Consider the following 27,696-nt stretch of genomic DNA (forward strand, 5'->3'; position numbering starts at 1 on the left):
TTTGCTGTGAAAATCCACTGCCTTAAATTAAGTCATAAAAGTTACTCAGCAGAATCTGTAAATTAACTAGGAACATATATTGTCTCAATATAACATAATGATTGTAGGCACCTGAGTGTTTGTCAAAAGTAGACAGTGAGCTAAGGTTTATTACCTGTTGTTTTTTTGGCAAGGAAGATGCATTATGAAAAAAACCTAACAACAACAAAACATACAATTTTAATCAGAATTTGAACACTTTCTGGGTAAATTAATTAACCAAAGGCTAACTTACATCTACATATGCATATATTTTTCCCATTTATACTTGATATCTTGTAACAAGAAATACTCATAGTAGACCCTGAATTGGGGAGAAGTAAAAAAAATTCTGGTCATTAAATAAACACACCATTTTTTTCCCTTCACGTTATTTAGCCTTCTTTAACATTATCACACACACATATACACACACAAAGGAGCAGCACCAGTGCATCTACTTGTCTGCAATTAAAAAAAAATTAAAGATGCCATCAAAAGTTGAATAAGTCAATGAATCATAACATAGTCTCTTTTTTAGATTTACTTAATAATGTCCAGTGAAGAATTCTAGTTAAAAAAAAACAAAACAGAAAAAACAGCAGACAATGAGCTACCGATTAGAAAGTAAGTGCATAAACAATATCAGTGTAGCAGCAAAATACAGTTATTGTTAACATTCCGATGCACCTCATTTATCATTTTGTGCAAGAAAAATGACCACAGTCTGGCCAATTCCAGATTTCAGACTAAATTAAAATCATACTTAATTGAGCAAATTATGTGTATTTTAAAATAAATGAAGTTCATCTCTCATAGAAATGATTTTTATAGACATAAATCATGTGGCAAATAAAGTACAAAGTAAATATCAGTGACCAAAAAATTAGAATCAACTTCTGTAGCTGAATTTGAAGTGTAAGGAAAGATGATTTTACAATATATGTATTTTACATTGTCTGAGGTCTCTCTTAAGCTATCGAGGTAAAGCCAGCCATCTGAGATACATATTTCCTGTTTCGTTTATTTTGATTTAACTGAACTGTAGCCATTTGATTGCAGAAGTTTACCTGTGACTTAGAGAAACCATAAAGTGTTTTATCACAACGGAGTCTGTGCTTTGTGTTATTCTTCCCAACTTCCTCTCATCTTGCAAAATGATGGCCATTAATTCAATCAAACATCTAACCACCGAGAAGAAAACACGCGCTGGATCTTGGGCAGTATCCTGTGTGTGGCTACAAAACATTCACCCCAGGTATTCGTCCACGGGAGATGAAGACTAGGGGTAAGGAGGCTTGGAGAGACAGTGTAGAGGGGCGCACTGAGAGCTGGAATGTGGCTGCTCATCGGGCAGAGCTATGTCAGGACTGCAAATGAGAAACAAGCATGTCAGCCAGAAACGCATGTACAAGGGGCTAGACACAGTTGTAAGGGTTCAACAGACATTCTTTTCACAGGAATTTTGCACAGAAAATGGCTTAAATCTAAAGCATGCCAAGACAACTGCAGATCTTCAAAAAAATGCCCCCAAAAAGAAAAATGAAATGCACTGGGGAAATAGTATGTGAACTCCTCCCCAGCAATCACTCTTTTCAATTTCTTCACACAGTCTCATTCCCTTAGGTCTCTGGGTTAGTTGCAAGATTTCTTTAGATCAGTTCTTTTCGAACTTTAATGATTGCATAGCAATCACCGGGAGTGATTCTGATTCAACAGGTCTGGGGTGTGACCTGAGAATCTGCATTTCAAAGAAGTTCCTGGGGACACGGACATGCTGGACCAAGGTTTTAGAGGATTCTACAGTTCTCTGGTAGATTCAATAGGAGAACTAATTTGCCTGTGGAAGTCTGATCTGCTCTAAGGGCTCCCCCTACCTGCTTTAGCTTGGTAGTATAAATATGACAGAAGAGCAAGTATATAATGCAGACTTCCAAAATGACCACGTCTGAGAGCCTCCAGTTTAAATGAACACAGAGATGCTCAGGCTCATCAACGTCTGGCTGAAAAGTATTGGAGAATAAGGATGCAAAATCATTGAATTTCCTAAAGTAATACTACAAAACAGATTTGGGTTCAGACCTCTTAAAATGTGACCAGTAGGGGGGAAATCACACTATAGGTATTTTTTTTTAATTGAAAAAGATTGGCATTTTTCTAAAACTCTGCTTTTTTCCTTTATACTTTGAAACCATAGAATAATTTCTGCCAGGAGTGTTACGTGAGAAAGCTATTCAAGGTTTAATATTGTTATTTATTAATTTAATCATAATTTTAAAAAACCTAACACTATTATTCAAGTCATTAAAAATGAGCATTAGACAATTTTTATCTTTGGTATACTATGTATATCTCTTGAGTTTTAATACAGAATCATAATTATGTACAATACTGCTCTGCTTGGGGTCACCCTTACTTCCCAAACCCTTTGAACTGCTATAAATTTAGTTTAAATGGAGATATGCTATTCTGCACTAGTTAGGACAAGCAGTGATAAAAATGATTTTTCCTATCTATTTTAAAATGTGATAGGTAAACATGGGAGAGCTAGAGGTTCAACATAAGGACTAAGAAAATACTGCATGACAGGATTCTTCCTCCATCCTCCAGAAAGAGTCAGATGGCCCAGGGAATAGAGCAGCAGATAGACTTTCCCACAGACCTAATGGAGTTTCTTTCTGTTAAATCTGCATGATTTAGAATGAGTTTCCTTTTAGGGAACTAAACATGTTATTCAGCATAAGTTACGGCAAGTAGCACAGGATGGTCACATTGTACAAGAGGCGTAAGTGTTTGAAGACCCATGGAGTTCAATACTCTTCTTGATAAAGGAAGGCAAGCATTTCTGTTTGACCAGCTGAAGTGTGTAGTAATGGCTTAAACATGGGTTATACCTCGGCCCAACACATTGTGTCATTTCATGATAAATAAAATTTTTTTTATTATTTCAGATTTCTTAAAGTGATAGGTTGTAAATATTTCATATTATAGTATTTTTAATTTGCATAAAACACAATTGCACTGTGTATATTATGTGACAGAAGCATATTTTTGGTTTACAGATTGAGGAATCACTTCCTGAATGTAAATACTGTATTTGATAAGTTCTAGTCAAATAATTTAATCATAATAATCATAATCATTTAATCATAATAAGTTCTAATCATTTAGTCAAACTGGTTCTCAAAAAAAAAAGCAAGGTGAAATAAATTATTAAACTTAAAAAGATTCCTCATTAGCCTTTCCATTTCTTATCTAATTGAAACACTTAATAGAGTAGCCTTCTCAAATTAGAGAGGTTATGGGAGACAGCAGATTTCTGTCTTAAGGAATGGTTAGGTACTAAGAACGGTTAGTGGTAGTAACAGCTATTGAGAGCACACTGTGGCCCAGGCCTGTGCCTTGCTGAATCCTCCCAGTAGCCATTCTCTTTCTCACTTTACAAGTAAGGAAACGAAATCTTAGCCAGCAAAAGCAACTTTCCAAGATTACGCAGTTAGTAGGTGTCAGAGGCGAGGCGCCATTCAAACCCAGTAATGTGATTCCAGAGCTCATTCACTCCCTGAACTTCTGTTGCGCGCCTGGCACTGCCCCAGGCCCTGGGTGGGGTGGGGGCACTTTGTGGAGAACGGACTGCAGGCTAAGAGCCCACGAGCTTCTACATTACACACGTAGGATCCCACTGAAATGGGTTTGAACATTTATAATTATATTCAGTTACTTAATGACTGAAATTACTAATGGCGTTTGTATGTTAACGAAGAACTTTCCTGAAGTAAAAACCTGTTGCTGGAAATGGTGGGAACAGCAGGCTGGGACATCAGTTGGAAGCTGCTGGCTTGGAGCCTATTTAATCACATAACTTCTCCTGCTCACTTGATGTCCCACTTAAATAGCTGGCTGCACAACCACCTGAGAGACCAAGTCATCACTGGGGCTTTGGCTGCTGCTGTGTTTCCAGGGAGCACTTGCGGCTCCCCAGCTCTCAGCTCTAACCCATGACCACATGTAGCCTGCTACTGACATCTACTCCTCAGACATACACGGAAGTATGTCTGGGCCTGCCCTTACTCAACAGAAGCCTTGCCCTGGGAGAAGAGCAACAGTTATATTAAAATAAGAAGAGAACAAGAAGCAGGCTATAACAGCCACAACCAGACTATAAAAACTAGACACCGTTGGAGGCCAAATAACTGGAGATGAAGGATTTCAAGAAAATGATTAGGTCCTGATGGGGTGCTCTGATGATGTGTGGAAGTTCGCCTGTGGAATTTACCATAAAGGTAAGTTCATAACGGATTTGCAAAGCTTTCACTGGAAAAGAAATTGTTTAGCAAACTCTCCAGTTGAGCATCCAGGGAGTATGTAGACCTGCCTTTAAAATTCTTCAGTTAATCTTACATAAAAGGCACTATCACTGCAAATATTCTTTTTTTGAATGCCAATTTCAAGGTTTTCTCTACCTTTCTATTTCAGTTTCATTGAGGGTACTGAGTGGACAGAAAACAGAGACACTTTCATAAAGTTGTCTTGGAACAGACATCAGATATGCTTTATATCCTTCCTAATTGTTTGCCTGGGAAATATATTCTGAGGACAAAAGACAAGCAATTCCAGGTTTTATATTTTGGACGGTAATGAAACGCTGGGCTAACCAAGTATTTACCCACACAGGGGAGCTGAACGCCGCCTTAGGCTACGTGCCAGTGGCCAGTAAAATGAACTCTAGCTCTCTTGCATTTTCAGTGGGCATGTGTGGACTTCAGGAGTCCAGTATGTGTCTGTGTAGCCCATAATTGAAATAAAATGTGGCAAGTATAATTATGTATAGGCAGTCATGATGTGGGAAAGGAGAGCTTGGGGGTCTATGGAACTGATGTGCAACTGGGTGGGAAGAGTGAGGACATCAGAATTTACCTGAGAGTCGGGCAGTCTTGCCCCCCGGCTAGTTGTGAGCGCTGTGGCGGTACGGAGGCAGCAGGCTGCTGACAATCTATAAGAAACTGATAAATTAGACACGTATACGAAGAGACAACAGAGCAACGTGTTAGTAACAATAACTTAAGCAGCTGCCTGAGAGATTTAGTGAGGAATGTGCATTCACATAGAAACATCTGGATTAAGCTTTTTTTTTTTCCCCTGAATGATGCCAATAGAAAAGACAAGGCTTTTCCCTTAATTAAATACAGTATTTAAAAATTAGTGACACAAAATTAGTCCTGAGAGTTCTCAAGTACCTTAGGACATACGTGGCCATTCATATTTGTTATTTAGCTACATCTAAAAATAAGGGATCTATTAACATAATGAAAGATCTTCAAGTTCTGAACCTGAACATGATGGTAATTACTTGCTCAGCAGTTAGATTTGCTATTCCAAAATGGTACGCATTGTTGGACACACCAGCATATTGTCAATCCCATAGGTACATTGAGAAAAGCATGCAATACAAACTTTTCCATGATTAATAGTAGGATATTAGAGAAGGAAATCATCTTTACAGTTTTCTGAAAATAGGTTTTATTTATCAAAAGCAAGAATTGTTAGAAATCTTAGAATGTTTATTTTATATATATTAAATTGTCAGCAACTGACTGAGAAAGCTAACCTGAATGGGAAATCTACTTTTATTTTTGTCATTTTAAAATCATACAATAAAAAAAAAAAGAAGTCATACAATATAGCTCACACTAGGTTGACAAAGCACTAGCTAGTAAAAGTTCAGGCTTTAGCTGATCAGTTATGTTACTCATCTACTCCAAGAAAGACCATGTGCTGGGTGTTCTAAAATAATCAAAGAGCAGTCTGTTTACTGGTATCAGGCTGATGTACTAGGATCATCTGCGAAGCTAGTTAGAAATGCATACATTATATTTCTGCAAAAAAGATTTTGCAAAAAGTTAAAATTAGAGTTAAAAATTCAATTATTCTTAAATAATTGCAGCATTTCCTCTTGCTAGCTGCTTAGACTATGTATTTGCTTAGCAAACCTCTTTCCCTATATGTTATATATGTAATATTTAAGCCAAGTTACCACAAATTCTGGATTTAAAGTCGAATTAATGAGCCTCTACTGAAATTTATGTTCAAAGGCTTGAATCTAAGCATCACTTGTTCTAAAGCCAACATGTTCTCTATTGTAACAAAACCTGCTTGTATAACTCCAGAATACCAAAATTCATGAAAATTGCTCATGCTTTTGTATAAGACATTGCAAACACACTAAAGTTGTCTGTGATGCAAAGTAGAATATAAGATAGGCTTGATTTAAGTTCATTCAAGAGAACATCACTGAAGACAGAGACCCTTTTATAAGGTGGTCTTTGTTGCAGAGTAACTTATTAATTATTGTTTTTTAATAGGAGCAAGATCTGATTCGTTGAGTAACTGGTGTTCAGATTATCATACTCAGTAAAAGTCTTTCAAATGTAAAAAATATTTCCATTTTCTTAGCTTTGGAGAATACTTTCTATTTTTTATTTAAGTCTTTGTTTTTCCACTTTGCAGCTTGATTAGCTCAATGATTCCCTTTTGTAGAAACTCAGGAGTCTTAAAGGATGAATTCCTTTATGCTCTTTTCACCTTTTTCAACGGCTGTGCTAAGGGATAATTTAGGAATTGTTGGACAAATTTAGACAACTATTTTGATGTGGCCACCAGACATGTTTAAGTTAACCAGATGTGTGCTGCCCTCTTCTGTTATATTTGAGTAAATGCAATGAATACAAATGAATGTGAACACTTGGGAATCTGGCCTGTCTTTCCTATTGCCAGGAAGGTATAAATAAAGCTGTTCTATAGCAAAGTTCTGACCTCTGTGGAATGGCAAGCCCCAGAATTAGAGTAATTAGAGTTTTTAGATGGTCTAAATTCTTTTCCATCTCTCACATTAGATTTTTTTTTCTTTTTGCTAATGTAGTCACAGATTATTGTTCATTTGAAATATGCTTTGTGATGAAATTTAGAAAACAGGTGAGCAGGACCACAATGGACTCTCTTAATGAAGTGTTTAATATGTGGTGGATATTTCTTACATTTGTAGTGAATATCAGTTTTTCCTTCTTTAGTTATATCACCTCTGGTTAATTATTATTATTACTTTGCATTTATTATTTATAAGTACTTAGCTAGGTGTTATCCTTAAAGAATAAAAACAAATTCCATAGATAAGATGGTGAAAGAGTAAAAAAAAAATAAAATTGAAAAATAGCTAATCGCTCTGACTCAATTGTCTTCTAAATTCCTCTTCTGTGATCAACAGTCTTCCAGTCATGGACTTGGCTAACCCATGTGTATTTAGCAGGTACTTTGTAAAATGAAAGGGGTGGGTTGAGAGATTGAGAAAGTCCCTTCCAGCTATGAGATGCTGTGGGCTTTACATGATCTTACCTGTTCTTTGTAGGATCTACTCTGGTAGACTCATTCTTGAAGGAACTAGGCCTCATCTCATTGCTTTTGAGGGCATAAAAGATGAGAAGTATGTGACTTAAGGAGGAGGCATCTCAGAACACCAGAAGCCACTGCTGTCATCTGGGGCCACGAGAATTTGTTTCAACCATTCAGCAAGCAAGTTACTAAACTCCAATTATGTGTCTAAAACTGTGTGAGGTGGTAGAGATAAAAGGAAAACAGAAGACATGGTCCCTGGTCAATTGAGAAAGACAAGCATATTCAACAAAGTGTCATGGCGATGATGATGGTAATGGTGATGATGATGAGATGTGGTGGTGGGAGCACTGAGCACTCATTCACTTCTCACCATGTGCCAGGCACTGTGCAGGCACTTACTATGTGTGCTCTCCTTTAACCTTGCTTTATTAATCCCAATTTGTGAATGAGGAAAGGGGGACCTAGGTTAAGTAACTTGCCAAAGTTCACTAAGAGGTGGAGCTGGAATTTGAATCCAGGATTGTATGATCCAAGGGCTGAATTAGATTTTAAGACACCTCACTGCAATGCTTCCCATGATAGGGAAATGTAGGGATCTCAGAGCAGAAACAATTCACTAATCTAAGTAGTCAGAAAGTGCTTCCTGGAGGTTGTGACATCTAGGTTGTACACCTAGAAAACAAATGAGCAAATTAGCAAAAGAACTTCTTAGCAACTATAAACTCTTTATGGCCTCTACTAATAGTAATAAAATATTTTATAAAATTAAAGTGTTTACTTGAAACGCTCAGAACTGAATTAGATAACACTGTACATTTATATTATGAGGCCATAGGCCTGAGAAATGTCACAGAACTCAAGAGACTGTTAGTGCCTCAAGGGCAGAGGTGAATAAGGGATATTATTGTTTAACACATCTATATGTCTTGGTATACACAGGAACTTATTTGACATTCCTCCTTAAACAAAGGCCTCCAGTAGAAAGGAAGGTAGAAAAGGGGAGAAAGAAGGAAGGAAATTATCTGGTGAGAAAGAAGGAAGGAAATTATTTGGTGAATCAACATGATGTAATTTCTCCTAGGAACTTTATATTAGTTTTAAGTCTCAGCAACACTCTGGAGTTGTTATTTGCACTATTCCTATCATAAGGAAAATAAGTATTTTTGATCTATGGGGCTATATTAAAATCTCATGTATTCTGAGACTAGTTTTTTCTTTGACATTTTTCATGATCTCTCCCACCAAAAACAAATACAGAGCTTGGCATCACAGTACGGTCTCCGCAAACATTCACTGATTAAGTTAATACATGATCACCAGCTAAGAAGTAGCAGAGCAAAGATTTAAAGTTAAACTTTTCCAATGCTAAGGCCTATTTTCTACTCACTACTCTGTTTGTCTCTCGAATTGACGCCAGCTACCTCTAGAAACTATCAGACACATATTGTCAAAGAAACGTAAGAACTTCATCAGACAGCTGACCATAATTTGAAGGCAACTAGTCACCTCAAAAACACAAAGCATGATAAAAGGTGCAGGAATGGGGATAATATCCAGTTTCTATGAAGAGGTGGCTGAAATTAATGAATTTCATTGGCAGGAAGAGAAAGTCTTGTCATATGGTTTTTCCTCAGGCATCTACTATTTTTAAACTTTTCAATGCAATTTAGAAAACTAGCCCATTTTCTAAAAGTCAGTGCCTTAGTGACTGCATGGGCCCACTGGTGACTGATCGGGATGGGGGGAGAGCCTCATGGGGCGGGGCAGGAACACTTCTATGTTTTGGGCTTCACACATGGCTCAGATGGCAGTGGAGGGAGTGATGAGGACAGTGTGCTGCTGCAGGGGTGGCTTCCTTGGTGCCTGGATGTTCTGAGGAGGGCAGAGCAGCAGCTCTCTGTGGCTAACAGTCTTCTACAGAATGGCCTGCGCCCCAGTCCCTGGTTTTCCTGACTTGAGAACTAATGCATCCTAACCATTTCGTGATGTCTTATTTTCCATACCACATCTCCTTCCTTCATGACCATAAACTCCATCAAGTGCTTCACACGTTCCCATGAAAACGATTTCTGTCCCCTGAGTTTTCCTCTGGCCAAATAATCCAAGTTCTTCCTCACAGGACATGATCTCAACCTCTCACACCCACATCTTTGCTCTCTAACCATACTCCAGTTTGTGTACAACCTTCTAAAAATGAGGTGCTCAGAGAGGAGACCATGAGTGATAAGATGTGGCAGCTGGACAGGGCTGGCAGAGTCCTGCTCATCTGAGACATCCTGATTCTACTAAAAGAGCAGAAGCCTGCGTGGCATTTTTGGGCAGCCACATCACACTGCTATCTCATATGGGCTTACTTTGCTTAAAGATGGTGCTGTCAAGTCATGTTTCCTCCATCCTGTACTTACGGTGTCTGGAATTTCAGTGCAATATTTTATATCCTTTTTTTTTTTTTTTTTTTTTTTTTTTTTGTGGTATGCGGGCCGCTCACTGTTGTGGCCTCTCCCGTTGCGGAACACAGGGTCCGGACGCGCAGGCTCAGCGGCCATGGCTCACGGGCCCAGCCGCTCCGCGGCATGTGGGATCTTCCCAGACCGGGGCACGAACCCGTGTCCCCTGCATCGGCAGGCAGACTCTCAACCACTGCGCCACCAGGGAAGCCCTATTTTATATACTTTTAACATTATGTTAATCTCTAAAATGTTTCACCTCTTCCTACCTGATGCATCTTTTAGATTCTATTCTGTCATCTACAATATTAACTTCCTCTTCCTTTTATTTTCTCTCTCAAATCAGAAAATGTGATAACTATGACCTTGATTCTTCTCAACTCTAAGCAGGCCAAGGGTTGAAATAAATAAATATGTTTTAATTTAAGGAAACCCACTGGAAAAGGAATACAGAAGCACAAATTCTAACTGAAAATCTGTACTCGAATTTCAGCAGACTTTCTTTTTGGCAAAAATCATTTTAGAGTGAAGTTAAAGTAGTCAAATCAGTCTTGGAAGAAACCAAATTGACAATAGAATGTGAAATTTGAGTAATTATGTTAGTATAAAATATACATTTTTATGTACTATGCACTGAGGTGGAGATAGAAAAATTGCATAACATTTTTTTGTTTCCCGACTCAGAAATTCTGAATATTTGTGGATAATAGCACAAAGGTGCTCTCCACAATTAATTACTGACATACTTATGCACACACTCAGGGCTTAAGTGAGGGTTTTACACAATAATTCATGGGACTGGATAATGGGTACATCACAATTTCCTTCATTTGCCAACGATGCTTCTGCAGCAATTTTTTTATGGTCTCTTTGCCTTCCTCATTATTCTCTATTCTCTTTCTTCTGTGCTCTTCAACTTTCCTCCATGTCAGCATAAGATTTAGGTCCATCAGAGAGATCTTAATGTTTTGATCCCTGCTCCACCAACCAGTAGCTGAGGGACATTGAAGAAGTGACTTCACCATTCTGAGTCTCAGCTTTTCTGTTAAGTGAGGACATTAAATATAAATCTTGCAGATCAGGTGAGAGGATGTTTGTGAAAGCATCCTCTTTCACATCTGTGAACAGGAACTGGTCATCGATAAGACATGAGCGCTAAAGGGAGGAGTCAAGATGACCTTGACATTTTCAGCTTCAAGAAACAAAGTCCTTGCAATTAACAACAATGAAATTAAAAAGACCAAATAGACCATATAATAAGATCATTTCAACAAGTCTTTGCTCCTATTATTACGTTCATCTAAAATGCTCTTCTCTTCTCTTGGAGTATTCAGAACTAACAAGTTTCAGTCTTTACTCCTGACCACCCAAGAAGGAAGTGTCTGCTTCCCCTAAACTCGGTTAGCACTTATCTCCTCTCCTTCAGCATTTCTCATACACAGCTTTTGACCACTGCGTTTCTTGCAGTGTATCTAAATTCCTCAGTCACGCTATGCAGTTGACAGCAGAGAGGACACTGCCTTATAATTCTTTGTTTCCCCACAGTAGTTTCCTTCGGGAATTTGTATGTGATACAAAAAACCTGCTAATATACTGACTTTGCCGTCCCTAAAGGATCATTAGACTTGTTTATTAGTTACATTATTAATGTCATTGTGTGAGGGATCCACTTGAGGCAGAAAGAGTACAATTTAGACATTCCTGTCATCATAACAATATCTTCCTAACAAAAGGAATAAGAAAGAGAAAATACTCTCTGATAAAGATTTTAAAGTTAATTTAGGATTATCAGGTGATTGATTATTCTTCAATAATTTTAAGACTTTGATTTATAAATCTTGAAAATAATTATAATTGCCATTATTTAAAATATGCCAAATAACATCAATACTAAATTATTCCTCACTAAATCTACAAAATGACTAATAGTGTGTTAGTGAATTAACAGAAGAGTTAATGGAAAGAAGCATCAAAATACATTCTCCTCGCAGTAATAACTTGAACACTTAAGTAGACCTATGGATGCCTATACACATAAACGGAAAAAACAGACATATACAGTAGAGAATTTAAGAAAAATTTTAAGATAGGAACATTATATAAAGAAAATAATGAGGTAGAAACATTTGCATGAATATAAACAGTAGTTAGGAAAAGCTGAAATATTTTCAAAAACGTAATGATGAATTTAATGGTACATTGGCACTAGTAAAAATGGATAGCTGTGAAAAACTTTTAGCATTTTATAATTAACACATAGAGTTGCTACCTCATCCCTTTTTGCCAAACATATCACATGAGTTTCTCTGAAAGTACCCACAGATAAGACAATAACAATTTCCAGCTACTCGGGGATGTAATCTGCTAATTTATGTCACCAGACACTTCAGCCTTAACTTAACATCAGTGTTTAACACAGCAAATCCCATCATTTATTTATATCCTTTATAGTCAGAGACAATCATTATTCATTAAAAATTTCCAGGGAACGATGCAGACAGAATTGTTGAAACACATAAAAAAATTTCAGGATAGACAATGCAAAAATATGACTTGGTGACAAATCTTTAAAAACATCTGGCTCTGCCTTCATATAAATGACAACTGTGCATAGTTTATCATACTTTGGGGACAAGCATTAAAACTGTCTTCCACAATGTAGAATCAGAGCATGTCTTGCTAACGAGCAGGAGCATTTGTAGACTTTTCAGTGATTATGGATTAGACAAAAACTTTCACCCAGCTTTCCATTTGCTGTCCTGAGGAATATCATATGACTAGCTGATAAAACAAAGCAATATTAAAAAGTCTATATTTATTTCAAACCTTGCAAAAGAGAAATATAAAAATACCCTGCAGTATCATCAACTTTCTGCTTCTCGACAACTTACAATTAAACCATGAGCATGTGTGTAATTAACAGCCTATGTAGGAAGACATGGAAGATACAGGGGAAGAGGGTAATTAAATACAGTGGCACCAAGAGGTAAAAGTACATTTTGTTGCCAGATTCTTACACCAATTAAGTACCTTTTAGAAAATAACGTTTTGTTCTGAAATGACCTTCCCAAGAACAATGTCAGCTGGCACAAAGTTAACTCAGGATGGTATGATGGTCTGTTCTCATTAAACAATGTCAATATAGCATGTATCAGATGAAGACCAGCTATACCTTTGAATGTCAGAATTAATTCACCATCAAAAAGAAACAAAAGAGAAATAAGTTAAACTACAAACAAGAACCTTCTAAAAAGATCAAGTGAAAATACATCCCAAACAAGAAAAATATTTGAGACACCACTCAGTGAAATGTGTTTGATTTGCTTATTTAATATATATATATATAGTCATTTCAAAAAAAATCAAAACTAGAAAATATCCTGAGAGGTTCAGGGCATCCTCTTCTGTAAAGCGATGGATCTGAAAATTATAGACTATCACCAACGTCACTTGTTTCTTGGCTTTTTTTTTTTTTTAAGAAAAGAAGAAATACTTATAACATGTAATCCATATTTTGGGGAGGGGAGACAACTCAGAAACCATGGATCTGAAAATTATAGACTATCACCAACGTCACTTGTTTTTTTGCTTTTTTTTTTTTTTTAAGAAAAGAAGAAATACTTATAACATGTAATCCATATTTTGGGGAGGGGAGACAACTCAGAAACCCCAAAACTAAACCAAAATTCCTCACAAGAAAATTAAACCATATGTATAACTTGGTTAAAGGAAAAGCAATATATTTAAATATTAAATATTTTTAAAATACAAGTTTACAGAAGGTGCTTATTCAGTTCTCAAAGAAAAGAATGAAGATTTACAATAACAAGCTTCCTAATGTAAAAGTATTTGATTTGTAGAAATTTAATTCAAGCAAAGCTCTTCAGAAATAAATCTATTAAAGAAAATAAGGTTCACTCAGGTTTATAGCCGACTTACCTCTTTTTGCTTTTGATGTCAAGTAGTGCATAAAAAGAGAAAAAAATTTATGTTTAACTGATTCTACTGTCATAATGGCTTATTCCATAAATACCTACTCAGAGTAAATGACTCTAGTATACTTTTTTGTTTGTTTGTTTTTTGTTTTTACAGGATCCTATGAATAGAGGTGGAGCTGGGACTGCCTGGAAAGCCAGAAATAGGTATTTAACATGAACTAAGCAGCATCCATATAGGGTACCTCTTCCTATTCTAAATTTCTAATTTCAGTTCTTATGACCCAAACTGATCATAGACTGATTTTCCATTGCTAATAAGACAAAATCTTAAGTGCAATGAAGAATTGGGAGGTAAGGCTCAGTTTAGAGCAAAAATGTAGTAGATGAACAGCATCAGAGCAGCAGAAAAGTCCTTAACATGAGGAAAGTATATCTTCTTCAGCTAAAAAAAGTACGAATTTTATATCCACCAAAAGCAGGTTTAATTAAAATGACTGTCCTGCTCTAAATCATTATCTTGCAAAATAAATGTATATATTTTCATATAAAATTTTAAATCATATAAATGCAAATATTTGAAGTTATATTAGTTTCTTTTAAATAATTATTTTAAGAGTAACAATCTAATCTAGTCCAACTCTCGAGAACATTCACTGACAACTGCGGTCACATTGACAGGCCCAGCTCAAGAAGCAGTCCCCAAAAAGGAGACTTGATTTGTGAACTGGACACACTAAACTGACATAAAAATAATGTATGCACCAAAAAACCACACACACACAAAAAAAAAAACATAAGGAAGGAAGGAAGGAAGGAAGGGAGGGAGGAAGGAAAGGAGGGAGAAAATCTCCAGAGTCCAGTAATGAGCATAGCCAAAACAAACTTGGCTTTTACATATACCGTTCACAAAAACTTTAAATTTGTGATATGGAGAGTATATCAATGACTTTTTTTTTGGCTGAGAGGTGACAATGAAATTAATGGTTATATGACATCTTTATGACTTTACTTTTTTAGTCAACAATAGAAAGCAATAAAGTCAACCACTTTGAGTTGTGCTTTTTTTTTTCCTCTCATACCTTTCAGGCATAATACACTGGGAAACAGCCAAGAAAGTCGAACAAGCATCACCAGATGACTAAAGAGAAGGATGTGTGGAAGAAGCGACACACAGCTGTGCGAGAAGAAAATAAGAGGGTGGCAGGAAGCTTCACTGTTGTGTAATGAGTACAGAGCACTGTGCATCTTTCTGGTTGATTAGCTGCATAGGTTCAACGCCTAGGTCACTTTAAGTAGTCTAGGTATAAGTGTAAGGAACTACATTTTCACTACATAATTGAAAACAAAGGAATAGGAAGTAGCAAGCATAGGCTTCCTGTGAGCATCAGAATTACTCATCATTGGCTCCCAGCCAGAACTCGGCTGCTTCTTCAGACCCTGCCCAACTCGCTAACAGCCCAGGAGAGCCACTGAAGCCAGGTTTAGCGTGTACAAAGGCCACCCCCAAACTGTTAATATGCCTCAGAAGAGTCTGGTTGGCTGCCATGTTGATGGGTACCAGAGAAGCATTTCTCAATGAAATCAGTGGCCCCCATATCCAGTGTAATGATATAGGTATACTTTTGGAAATTGAACCTCATCGGTTTGGGGAAGGAAAGCAAAGTATTAGCACACTGCAAGAATTCAGCATGAATTCTGGAACTCTGCTCTTTCCCGACTTGTACAGTCGGTTTATAACACATAGACACTTTAAATTGTCCAAAAAAAAGTTTGCTCTGTTTATTAGATAATGGGAATTTTACTTTTTCTTGATGGAAACTATACTATATGGTGCTGAGATATTTTAATATATTTACTTACAAGTGTATTTAGAAACATGGATTGTACACAATGAACTCCAGTCCTAGTCATGGAGAGAATAATTTATATTCGTTGAATCAGAGAGACTCAGAGTTGAGAGAGCTCCTTCAGTATTCCTTCACTATAGCTATCCACATGTCCTTATAAATGCAGAGGAGAGCCTACAGCTGTTAACCTAAAGATTGGCTTCCCCAGGTTTCTACTGTGGCTTTTTTTTTTTTTGCGGTACGCGGGCCTCTCACTGTTGTAGCCTCTCCCGTTGCGGAGCACAGGCTCTGGACGTGCAGGCTCAGCGGCCATGGCTCATGCGCCTAGCCGCTCTGCAGCATGTGGGATCTTCCCGGACCGGTGCACGAACCCGTGTCCCCTGCATCGGCAGGTGGACTCTTAGCCACTGCGCCACCAGGGAAGCCCCTACTGTGGCTTTTTAAATTATGTTTTTCTTAGTATTCCTTGTAGATAAAAGACGTCCCTTTGAAAGCTGCAGTTTGAATATAACATCCCAGGGAATGCTTATAATCAGAGCATTTTTATAATAGAGGTCGTTATGTAGTTATAGTGAGGACAAACAGTAGAATTCAATAGACTAGTGCCAGCAAGTTGGATTAAATAGTGTGAGGAGTATAGCATAGCTGATGGCCATTTCCCCTGGAATACAATGAGGGAGAGCCCCCAGCTGCCCATCACAACAGAGTACTAAACCTCTTCTTTGCATGGGGAGGCTTTGGGATCTGAAGGCAGGGCCATGCCAACGGCAGACGGTTGTACCACCTTACTCCCTGGCACAAAGGATACCAAAGAAACTAAGGGTTAAGTGCTGTAGGTAAGTAATCAACTGCAGTTTGGTGGAATAAAGGCTGTTCTCTGACTTGAGGGTGGGGGGCATGAACAGGTAGAAGGTGGTGGGATAACATGCAATTTTAAAATTCAGTGTTCGGACTAGTTTGTCTTTTGGTGGCAGAGATTGGTCACTTCAGTGAGTCTGAATCAGAAGCTATGATCTAGGCGCCTGACTCTTTCGACTTTTCTACCTGCCTTTCGATACTTTTTAGTGAGCCAGAAGTATCATTTGGGCAGGGTCAAGGGAGGAAGGTAGTTATTGCCTGCAACGTCCTGTGCCTCCTGTGTGTCTCAGCCCACCTGTGCCTCCCCATCATCCCTCCAGATTCAGCCCCCTTCTGGAGGCCTCTCTCTTCACCACATGGGTGGACTCTAGTGGACACAAGCATGATGTGATCACTTTTGCCCTAAATATGTAACAATTAAGAACATCAAATAAGTATATTTTCTTTCACTTAATGGATATATTAGAGAAAGATTGTAGTTTTTTTTCCTTGAGGATCTTAGTTTAAAAATTTTAATTTCCATGGGTTTATTAAAATTTTAATAAAACTTAAAAGACTTCAAAGCATAGTTATACTAAAAGAGTTATATGACATAGTTATATTAAAAGAGTCAACATGGATTGAAAACATAATCTAATTTAATAAGCACATTACTGCTGCAGTGTTGGTTTTCATGTTGATCCCTCAGTAATTAAATAATTCCATCATTTTATCGTAGTTTATTGTGCTTACAGTGCTCAGGCTTTGAATACGAAATCTTTTAAGAAAATGCAAGTTCTGTATAGTATACCTGACAGAGGAGGGAGTAGAAGACAAACCCAAAAATAAAACAAAATAAAGATGCTGATAGAACTGTGGTCATTAAATGTTACATTAATCATTGCATTATTTATTGAGTGGCTCCAATCTGTACCATAGAATGGTTTACTTAGTGTTGTCTTTATCTTTTCTTTTATCTTGGAAATGGGAAAACACACAGAACCCACCTTGGAAGAGTCTGATGTGTTTTCAGTCTATATACGGTGTCATTAAACTCTGCCATTTAAAATTGGCAGGATGCATTGTAAACATTTTCCAGGCTCTCCCTGCTTTGAATAAATAACATAGACGTTTTACAAGCTTGATTACACCAATTTAAAAAAATCATTAAGTTGTTTTATTATTTTAAGAATATTTAAGAAGTATGGTTTCCTAGGATATCTGAACAATAGGAATTAAATTCTTATACTGGCAAGGAGACCTAGTAAACAAATAAAGGAGATGTATAGAGAAAGGTATACAAACATTTAATATGTATTTATAATGTTTAAAAGAATATTGCTACCAGAGACAGACGAAGCAGAATCAATTTGTAATAGCAAGCATTTGGTCCGATGTTTCATTTTAAAAGAAAACCTAAACATGTGTCACCTTAAAAAAAAAAATTTCTATGCAGAAATTATATCCAGTTAAAACCATTGGTAAGTGAGAAGGTCTAGAGCTGCACTGTCCAATACAGTAGCTACCAGCCAAATCTGGCTATTGGGCACTTGCAATATGGCTAGTTCAGATTGAGATGTGGTGTCAGTGCAAAATACACACTGAATTTCAAAGACTAAGAAGAACAGATGCAAAATCTCATTAATAATTTCTTCTATTGATTGCATGTTGCAATCATAACATTATGGACATATTGTGTTAAATAAAATGTATTATTAAAATTAAGTTTATCTGTTTCTTTTTACTTTTTCTCATATGGCTACTAGATTATTTAAAATTACATATGTGGCTCATATCATCTTTCTATTGAATAGCTCTGGTCTAGATGGTGAAACATTCTTGTAGCTGTCATTTTATTGTTTGACAAGATATATGTCAATTCTGCACATAAAGACATTTCAAGCTTTCTTAAAGGGTTCAAGTATATCTTCTTTCTCCTCCAAACGTCTAGTTAAAAATAAACAAAAAGATGAATATTAATATAAAAAGGGAAAAAAAGCCAGGATATATTAAGTGACAAAAAAATAGCATGCATAATGATGTTTGTGGCTGTGCCAGTGTTACTGTTAATACATATATAAATACATATATGTGACTATATATGCATATGTTTATATATATTTGCTTGTATATGTACAGAGTGTTTCTGAAAGGATATCCAAGTTTGGCTGGGCACAGTTTTGGCAGAGAGAACTACTTTCTTTTTGTATACCCTTTTGTACCTTTTGAATTTTGAACAATCATTATCTATTGAAAAATATACTTAAAAACTATAAGTGTACTTATTACTTTCTCTTATTCCTTTTCAGATGCATATATAATCATATATGCTTAAAAAGGAATAAGAGGGCTTCCCTGGTGGCGCACTGGTTAAGAATCAACCTGCCAATTCAGGGGACACGGGTTCGAGCCCTGGTCTGGGAAGGTCCCACATGCCGCGGAGCAACTAAACCCGTGTGCCACAACTACTGAAGCCTGCACGCCTACAGCCCGTGCGCCACAACTACTGAGCCTGTGCTCTAGAGCCCACGAGCCACAGCTACTGAAGCCTGCACGCCTAGAGTCTGTGCTACCCAACAAGAGAAGCCACCACAATGAGAATCCCGTGCACCGCAACGAAGAGTAGCCTCCACTCGCAGCAGCTAGAGAAAGCCCACGCACAACAATGAAGACCCAAACAGCCAAAAATAAATAAATAAATAATAAATAAATAAATAAATTTATTAAAAAAAAAGATTAAGAGAAAGTAATATGTAAGGAAAGCCTATATATTTATATGCAACATTTTGGTCTGTATTACATGGGTTCATAAATTTTGCCCTCTAAAGTGAATATTTTCAGGGGAATTCTCCGCCAGTCCAAGGGTTAGAACTCCATGCTTCCACTGCAGGGGGCACAGGTTGGATCCCGGTCGGGGAACTAAGGTCCCATGAGCCGCGGGGCGTGGCCAAAGAAAAGTGAATATTTTCTTATAATTGCCTTGATTTTTAGGCATAATATATTAAAATAACCAAAGAAACTTCAAATGATACATATGCTGCCTATATTAAATAGTAAGAGAAATGACTAACTCATTCGAAAATTTTCCAAACGCAATTTTTATATATAAATTTTATTACATCACCTACTTTAAACTACATCTGAAATGCACTATAATTCTGTATATCGGAAGAACTACATATAGAGATGAATATGAAAGCTGTATATTTTGAGATACTGTAGAAAATTTGGACTAATTACCAATTATCCAACAAACTGAGGGCCTACTATGTGCCAGGTACAGTGTAAGATCCTGGGGATTAAAAGAGGCAAGGTTTCTGCCCAAAAGCTTACAGACTCATAGAGAAATCTGATTTTAAGACAAACTGATTGTACTGTCTGTAGTGAGGAGTAGAGGATGAAGTGGCTAATTCTACCCAGTGGAGACAAGGGATCAGAAAACTCTTTATAATTTTTGTGCATTTATGCACACAATAGTAAAACTGGTATATATGAGACATCTAGCTTAAAACCTTTGCAAAAGAAAACAAGGAAGGGAAAAAATCTTAAAATTCCAAAATATTTTTATATGAAACTAGTTATCTGGATGAAAATCAAAACACTCCTCTAAACTGGAGGATATTTGATATTTATCTAAACAAAGCAAATATGGAGCTATTTGAAAAAAAATGAGATAAATTCCTGTATTTCGCAGTTTTCAATTAGGTATCTGTCATTACAGAGATGGACAGAATCTAAAGAAGAGATATAACTCTCAGATGACATTTTTCACACATTCCAACCCAAGATCATTCTATACTAAAAGACTTCCTGTAAAAATGGAATTGCTACTTGAAGAAACACTGAAAGAATTGAAACAAAATTTAAGGGTGTTGCAAATTTCCACTGTAAAATGAATCAGAGCTAACCCAGAAGAAGAGAAAAATACTCTTGCAGCATACCTGATTCACTGAAATTTGAACAAATTTTTTTTAAACAAATTTTTGATTGCATATTACACTGGGGCAAGACAGAAAAATGTATTTTTAAACATGTGGTTGGTAATTTTGTGAATTAGTATTTTTGAATTAACTTTTGTTTTAGCAGATTCCAAACTAAGGGCAACATGCTGTAGCATGAGAAAATGCTCAAGCCTTCCTCTGCCGGGGAAAACTCTGTAGAAGCTATGTTAAAAGCAAATACAACCCTAAACGATTACAAGTTTCAACAGAATGCTGTTCACTCCTACTATTTCAAGAATTGAATCCTGTGGAAAAAGAAAGTATATGGGGAAGTGGAACACACAAAAATGGAGAAGCCTCTATAGGAAAAAACACACTTTAGGCAAAAAACCACTGAGGCTGTTAGTTCAGGAAGTCGGCTCAATTAGCATTCACCGAGCTCCTTCCACAGACAAACCACGGGAGGATGAAGAAGCACAGGCAGTTAGAGCAGGATGTATGTACACAGGACACGCTGGCTTTTGCATAGAGCTGAACTTCTTTGATTTCAAACACTTGTAAACATTCATATTCCTCACAGTTTTGATTCCGAGTCTCCACCACCTCTCATTTCACATTTCATTAGACTCTATAGTTGCTTCTTTATACGTCAGGTGTTACTGTAAGCAATTAGGGGCAGGGGCTTCCAGGAGAAAGAGAACCAGGCATGGCTTTCTTGACTTAAGAGAAGCCATTTTTGCCCTAAGCCATTTTTTTTTTTTTTTTTTGCGGTACGCGGGCCTCTCACTGTCGTGGCCTCTCCCGTTGCGGAGCACAGGCTCCGGACGCGCAGGCTCAGCGGCCATGGCTCACGGGCCCAGCCGCCCAGCCGCTCCGTGGCATGTGGGATCCTCCCGGACCGGGGCACGAACCCGTGCCCCTTGCATCGGCAGGCGGACTCTCAACCACTGCGCCACCAGGGAAGCCCTGCCCTAAGCCATTTTATGATCTAAGCCTGGCCTTGAACAATTCTCAGTAATCTTAAGGGAACAAAAGAATGCAGAAACATTGCCTGTTATCAGGCAAGAGAAGTAACAATAGCAAACATAATATTTCAGTTGTAAAAGCTCCCAGTTTTGCTTCAATGGTGAAGACTGAAGCTTGGACTCAACCAAGCCCCTTCATGAATATGCTTGTTGTTAAAACTTCCCCAATTTTGCTGTTTCGGGAGACACTGCTCTGGGAAAGATCCCTGGTGTTTTCCTTACTTGTGGCAAGTAATAAATCCTTCCTTCTCCCATTCTTTGGCTTGATTGTGTCTTTTGGCTGGACACCCACCAAGAGGTGAACCCAATTTTTCGGGTAACATTACCTACATCTAATCCATTCTCCACCTCGCTGTCAGGGTGATCTTATATACTAAAAATCTGCTCCTCTTCTTAAAACTGTTACCTGTGCCCTTGGAATAAAGTCTGCTCTCACTAACCTGGCCCTCTGTTTTCAAGTCCCTGCCTGCCTTTCCAGTGTCATTTTCCATCACTCCCAAGTCCTGCTGCAGTTTCTAGCACCAAGCTCATGGCCTTTGTGCAAGCTGACTTCCTTTCCTATAAGGCTTTTCTCATTACCCACACCTGCACCCCCACCTGTAACAGGGAAGAGCTATATCGGACTCCATGTTGGATCTGTTTCTTTGACTTTAACCTTTGCTTTTCATTGCTTTTGTAATTATAATCATACATAACGGTCTGCCTCAGGGAACCCTGCGCCTCTGCCCGAATGTTAAATTAGAGTGCCTTAGTTCAGCTCACAGGGAGACAATCTGACCCTGCCCACTTGTGAATGGCTACAGAAAAGAAATTTTGCAAGATAAATGGCCTTTTTACTTTACTTCCTCACCTCCTCCCCCTCTCTGTTCTATAAAAGAAACTGGCATCCAGTCCCCAGTAAGACGGTTTTTTGGAGACCCTAGTCTGCCATCTTCTTGGTCTGCCAGCTTTCCGAATAAGGTCGTTATTCCTTGCCTCAACACCTCGTCTCCCAATTTATTGGCCTGTTGTGTAGTGAGCAGAGCAAGCAGAGCGAGCTTGGACTCAGTAACAAATTTGGCTTAGCCAGCCAGGAGCCTTGCTGCTCGTGGCTAGCCGGCCCTGGTCAGAGAATATTGGGGCAAGGTCCTAGCAGCTGCCGAGACCATTTGTCCTGAGGATCTTTCCTTCAAAACTCCCTGAAACAGCACTGGTTACCCCAGCGTTTGGCAGATGAAGCAAGGAACCGACAAACTTCTATGAGTTGACAGGCTCGATTTTGGAGGGTAAGTCGCTCTGGCGTGCACACCGGGTATATATTACACCCCTCAATTTGGGCTTTTCCTTTATGGGACGATCTGTTTGGTTGGGGTACCCTGTTGGAGAGAGGAATTGTCATTGGATGATTTTGGGAACCAGTTTGTTGGGTTTGGTTTTGGTTTTGTGTGCATCAGTGTTGGAATTTGTGCCTTTTGTGTTGCAATTTGCGTCTTTTGTGTTTTGGTGTAATCAAACATATAAAAATGGGAAATACTCCATCTATCCCAAAGGAGAGCCCTTTGGGGCATATATTAGATAACTGGGTAAAACACAGCCATGAGCCTATGACTAAGAAAGACATATATACTATTGTAATAGGGTGTGGACCCAATATATGTTAGGATCAGAAGAGCTATGGCCCCTGAATGGCTCACTCAATTATTATACGATCTCGCAGTAGAAGTGTTTTGCAAAAGAACAGGGAAAAGAAATGAGATTCTATATGTAGAAGCATTTATGCTATTGCATCAGGAGGAAAAGGAGTCAGAGGACTGCCACCCTATGGTGCAGCGATCTAAAAGGAAACCCAAAGGGGAACCTGTTCTACAAGGGGAAGAGGGAGAAAATGAGAGTGGGGACATGGTACTCCAAAACCTAAACTCTCCTCTGGCTCATACAACTTCCCCACTGGCCAAGCAGGCTGCACCAGCAGTTGTTCCAACTGCCCCCATGCCACCAACATATTAACTCCTTTCACTGCCTCCTGTTTCCCCTACCCTTAGGGATCGAATAAAATTTTCTGTGTTAACACCTGAGGCACAAGGACCTGGTTCAGTATCACAATCTAAGACCCAACAGGGCACCCAATTTGGACTGGTAGCCGTTTCCACAGAAGGGCAATTTCCCTTGTGCTGACATCCTATAAGTGGCCAGGGTACTCCCTTAGACTTGAGGCGTCTGATTCTAATTTCCCCTCAGGAGCCCCGGATAATTTTGACAGTGGCGAGCAAGTTCGCTGACTTTCTAATAGATACGGGTGCCACATATTCTGTGGTAAACACGAAGGTGGCACAGAAAACATCTCAGTCTATCTGGGTCACGGAAGTTTCTGGAGAAGTACAAAACCATTCGTTCTTAAACGTCTAGAATGGCCAACTAGGGGACCTCACCCTGAAACATAGCTTCTTATATATGCCAGAGTGTCCAATACCCGTTTTGGGACGAGGTCGCCTTTGTAAATTAAATGCTCAAGTAACTTTTTCGCCAGAACAGCCTGACATCAGGGTCTCACTGGAGCAAGCTTTAAGCCTACAGATGGTGCCCGTGGAAACCCCAGAGAAGGAAACAAAGTCATCCTAGGAGAAACTTGCCTGTATCTTTGAGATGCAAATGTCCTATTTGGTCTTCTCAGGAACCCTCATCTCTGCCATCTTTTTAAAATGCAAATTTTGAAAAGAGGGTAAAGTAATTTAGAAATTGACTTGCCAAGGATAAATAGAAATCCTAAGTGTCTTTAAAGATTTAGCCATCTAGGCAAGGGAGCTTGAATGGTTTCCATCTGCCAGAAACCCAACTTTAATCCAAACTCGCTTGTAAACTGATGGGTTTTACACGGCTGTACCTGAATCAGGGCTGAAATTTTGAAATGAGAACCATGAGGTCTCTGTTTGTGTGTTTGTGTGTGTCTTTGTCTTTGGATAACATTGCTGAGGTTAGCTTGTAAATGAGCTCTATTTAATTGGCTTAAAGAAAAGTAAGCGCTTACAAATCAAACAATTCTAAATACAAGAGAAATTAAGCGAAGTGAATTTCAGGTTCATGTGAACTGAGAAATATTCAGTATTAAATTAATACCTGATATTATTGTTTAAGTTTATTGATCTAATTAATGTAGACATGTCTTTAGAGTCATCAACATTAAGTATAATACTTTCACTGCACCTAGGTTTAATAGAAGTCAAATGAAATCTTACATCTGTTGCAAATTTGTCAGCAAGAAAAATAACTTGATATGATGAAACTTTAAAGTAAATAACGAGATAAGAGTTTTTAGGTAAATTCTATAAGAATAATTATGTTCTAAAAATAATCTAAGATAGTCTCTCCAGGTTTTGGTAACTATTACTTGCCTCTTGGTTTTCACTAGTAATTAAGGTTTTTAAGAGTCAGGGATTCTAATTTATATTTAAAGCTACTGAAAATAATAAAACATTTCAGTATGGTAGAATGTGTGTTTTCAGTTAAGGTATGAGGAATGGAATTACATTTTAGTGAGAAAGTTTTATATATGGTCAGGATTAACTAAATTAATTAATTAATTTATTTATTTTTGGCTCTGTTGGGTTTTCATTGCTGTGCATGGGCTTTCTCTAGTTGCGGTGAGCAGGGGCTCCTCTTCGTTGCGGTGTGCGGGCTTCTCATTGCGGTGGCTTCTCTTGTTGCGGAGCACGGGCTCTAGGCGTGTTTAACTTCAGTAGTTGTGGCATGCGGGCTCAGTAGTTGTGGCGCATGGGCTTAGTTGCTCCGCAGCATGTGGGATCTTCCTGGACCAGGGCTCAAACCCATGTCCCCTGCATTGGCGGGCGGATTCCTAACCACTGTGCCACCAGTCAAGCCCAGGATTAACTAAATTTAAATTGAAGTTAACTAAGTAAATGGATTTTGTTAAGTAGGCTAATACAAGACCGGAATTTGATCTCTTTCTCTCTGTTATAAGTGCTCCCTTTTGATAACAGATTGTATGAGTTTCAGTCCCCTTAGGTGACTTGTATTTGTTTTCTTTTAATCATTTTGTGACTTTGGTTAAATGAGTAAGTATTGTTTCACAGTGACCTATGATCCTGTTGTGTTTTGAAAGCTTTTTGATATTTTTAACAAGCTTCCCAAATATCAAAATCTGAGTAAGCTTTTTAGCCTCCAGCTGACTCTGGGATACTTCAAAAGAACATCTCTGAGACATCTCGGAGAGGAATGTCAAACGAAGTTTATTTGGTATGTTAAATTACTTAAAAAATATTGTCAAGTGACTGGAGATGAACTTTAGGTTATAGTGCATGGATAGATGTCATTAATATAGATATTCCAAAATGTATATGGAATCCCTAACATCCGATATATCCTGATATGTTATCAATCATAATTCTAGTTATTCTAAAATGTTATATGTCACAGAAATATCCAAGTTTTCTGCTAATTGCATTCATTGCATTCCAATCTTTTTTAAAAAATTAGTTTATTTTATATGTTTACTTTTGGCTGTGTTGGGTCTTCGTTGCGACTAGCGCACTTTCTCTAGTTGGGGTGAGCAGGGCCTGCTCTTCATTGCGGTGCGCGGGCTTCTCATTGCGGTGGCTTCTCTTGTTGTGGAGCCACAGGCTCTAGGTGCACGGGCTTCAGTAGTTGTGGCATGTGGGCTTAGTAGTTGTGGCACGTGGGCTCTACAGCAGTCTCAGTAGTTGTGGCGTACGAGCTTCGGTGCTCCACAGCATGTGGGATCTTCCCAGACCAGAGCTCGAACCCGTGTCCCCTGCCTTGGCAGGCGGATTCTTAACCACTGCGCCACCAAGGAAGTCCGTATTCCAATCTTTAACCAGGCTACTTTAAGTTTTGTCCTAATGTTTTTACAAAATGAAGATTTTCAAGAAGACTCATAAAAAGGAACTTTTTAACAATTAGTTTCTGATAGCCTTTAGATAATATCACTGGACTGGGTAACAAATGACAAACCTAATGGAAAACCTCATGACTTCATCCAGATCAACAGGAATTAATTACATGTGACTGAATGAACTGGTAAATATGATTTATAACTTTATGACTTTGGAAAATATACTGGCTTTATTCTTTGTTTTTCAGAAAAAAACCTTTTCTCTTATGCTATGACCTACAACAAGTTGATAAAGTATGCCTTTGTAAACAAAGATGAAACATTTATCTTTTTGTCTCTACTTGGTTGATCCTGCCAGTAGCATATGCTTGTCTCAAAGATTAAGCTGTACATACACGGCCAGTACAGTGAAACGGCAAATGGCTCATTAAATGAGTTATGGTTCCTTTGTTCGCTAATGCTTGCAACTGGATTACAACTAGCTATACTAATCATTGTTTTATTGTGTTTCCAAATTGTTTGTGCCTCCCTGCTGCACTATGTCTTCATCAGTGTTACCAGCTGCATTTACTTATATCCTACTTTATAAGATTGCTGTCTCTTACAGTACCCAGTGTGTAACCAGGCCTCCAACAAAACCTCTATGCCTAAACATCTTGAGGAAATAGATCACACTTATAACAAAATAATTATAATAGTGTGATTCTAGGTATGGGTAGAAGCAACAAGGGAAAATGTCTCCTGGATCATAATTAGACAGAGGATCTGGAGAATCTTTAATATCAATAGGGCCTAATCCAAAAATTAGCACCTGGAGTGGCATATCAAGAATTTTCACCTGATCTGGGATGAACCTCCCAGCGCTGTGGGACAAAATTTGATCATGAAATGTCTCCCAAATATTGCTCAAATTTCTGACCAAGAGGGGAGGATCTGAGAAATGGCATCAGTGATTGCAGCCCTCCAACGTGAGCCGGTGAGCCCTGAGGAAACTCGGGAAGGAGAAGAATACCTGCCATCTAGCAGCCATCAGACTACAGCCACTCCCCACAGTGAGCCCTGAGGAAACTCAGAATGTGAAAATACAGGATACAGGCCCCAGATAGCTGAGGCACATATCAAAGGAATGATTTCAGTGAGCCCAGCCTCTTGCATCTTCCCATACATAGAAAAGCCCTAAATTCCTTAAAGACAAAATCTCAACATTCGAAACAACTGGCACCTATGGTGGACATTCCCAGAAAGATCCATGTGACGAGACGCAGCAAGAAACAGAATGGTCATCGCCCCTTTTCCACAAGATTATGGAATGGACATTGACAGTGGGGAACTGTAACAGGGAAGAGCTAAATCAGACTCCATGTTAGATCTGTTTCTTTGACTTTAAACTTTGCTTTTCATTGCTTTT

The 27,696-nt window shown here is 38.2% G+C and overlaps 1 protein-coding gene across 3 annotated transcripts in view; it reads right to left on the reverse strand.

The window, feature by feature from the left end:
* Positions 1-1,300: 1,300 nt before the first annotated feature.
* The window catches only part of BICD1 (BICD cargo adaptor 1), a 198,791-nt gene continuing 172,395 nt past the window's right edge, over positions 1,301-27,696 (reverse strand). Inside the window, exons 9-11 of one of the 3 annotated variants that reach the window (XM_024747132.1) lie at positions 13,794-13,802; positions 4,936-5,011; positions 1,301-1,388 (exon numbers count right to left, since the gene is read on the reverse strand). In XM_024747132.1, the coding sequence (XP_024602900.1) occupies positions 1,301-1,388; positions 4,936-5,011; positions 13,794-13,802 (173 nt within the window). Of the gene's footprint in view, positions 1,389-4,935; positions 5,022-13,793; positions 13,803-27,696 lie in introns of all 3 variants that reach the window. The other 2 variants (XM_024747133.1, XM_024747131.1) reach the window with 2 other exon arrangements.

This window comes from Neophocaena asiaeorientalis, unplaced genomic scaffold (assembly GCF_003031525.2).
Source record: "Neophocaena asiaeorientalis asiaeorientalis breed wild unplaced genomic scaffold, Neophocaena_asiaeorientalis_V1.1 scaffold487, whole genome shotgun sequence".
In the NCBI taxonomy this organism is placed as follows: domain Eukaryota; kingdom Metazoa; phylum Chordata; class Mammalia; order Artiodactyla; family Phocoenidae; genus Neophocaena; species Neophocaena asiaeorientalis.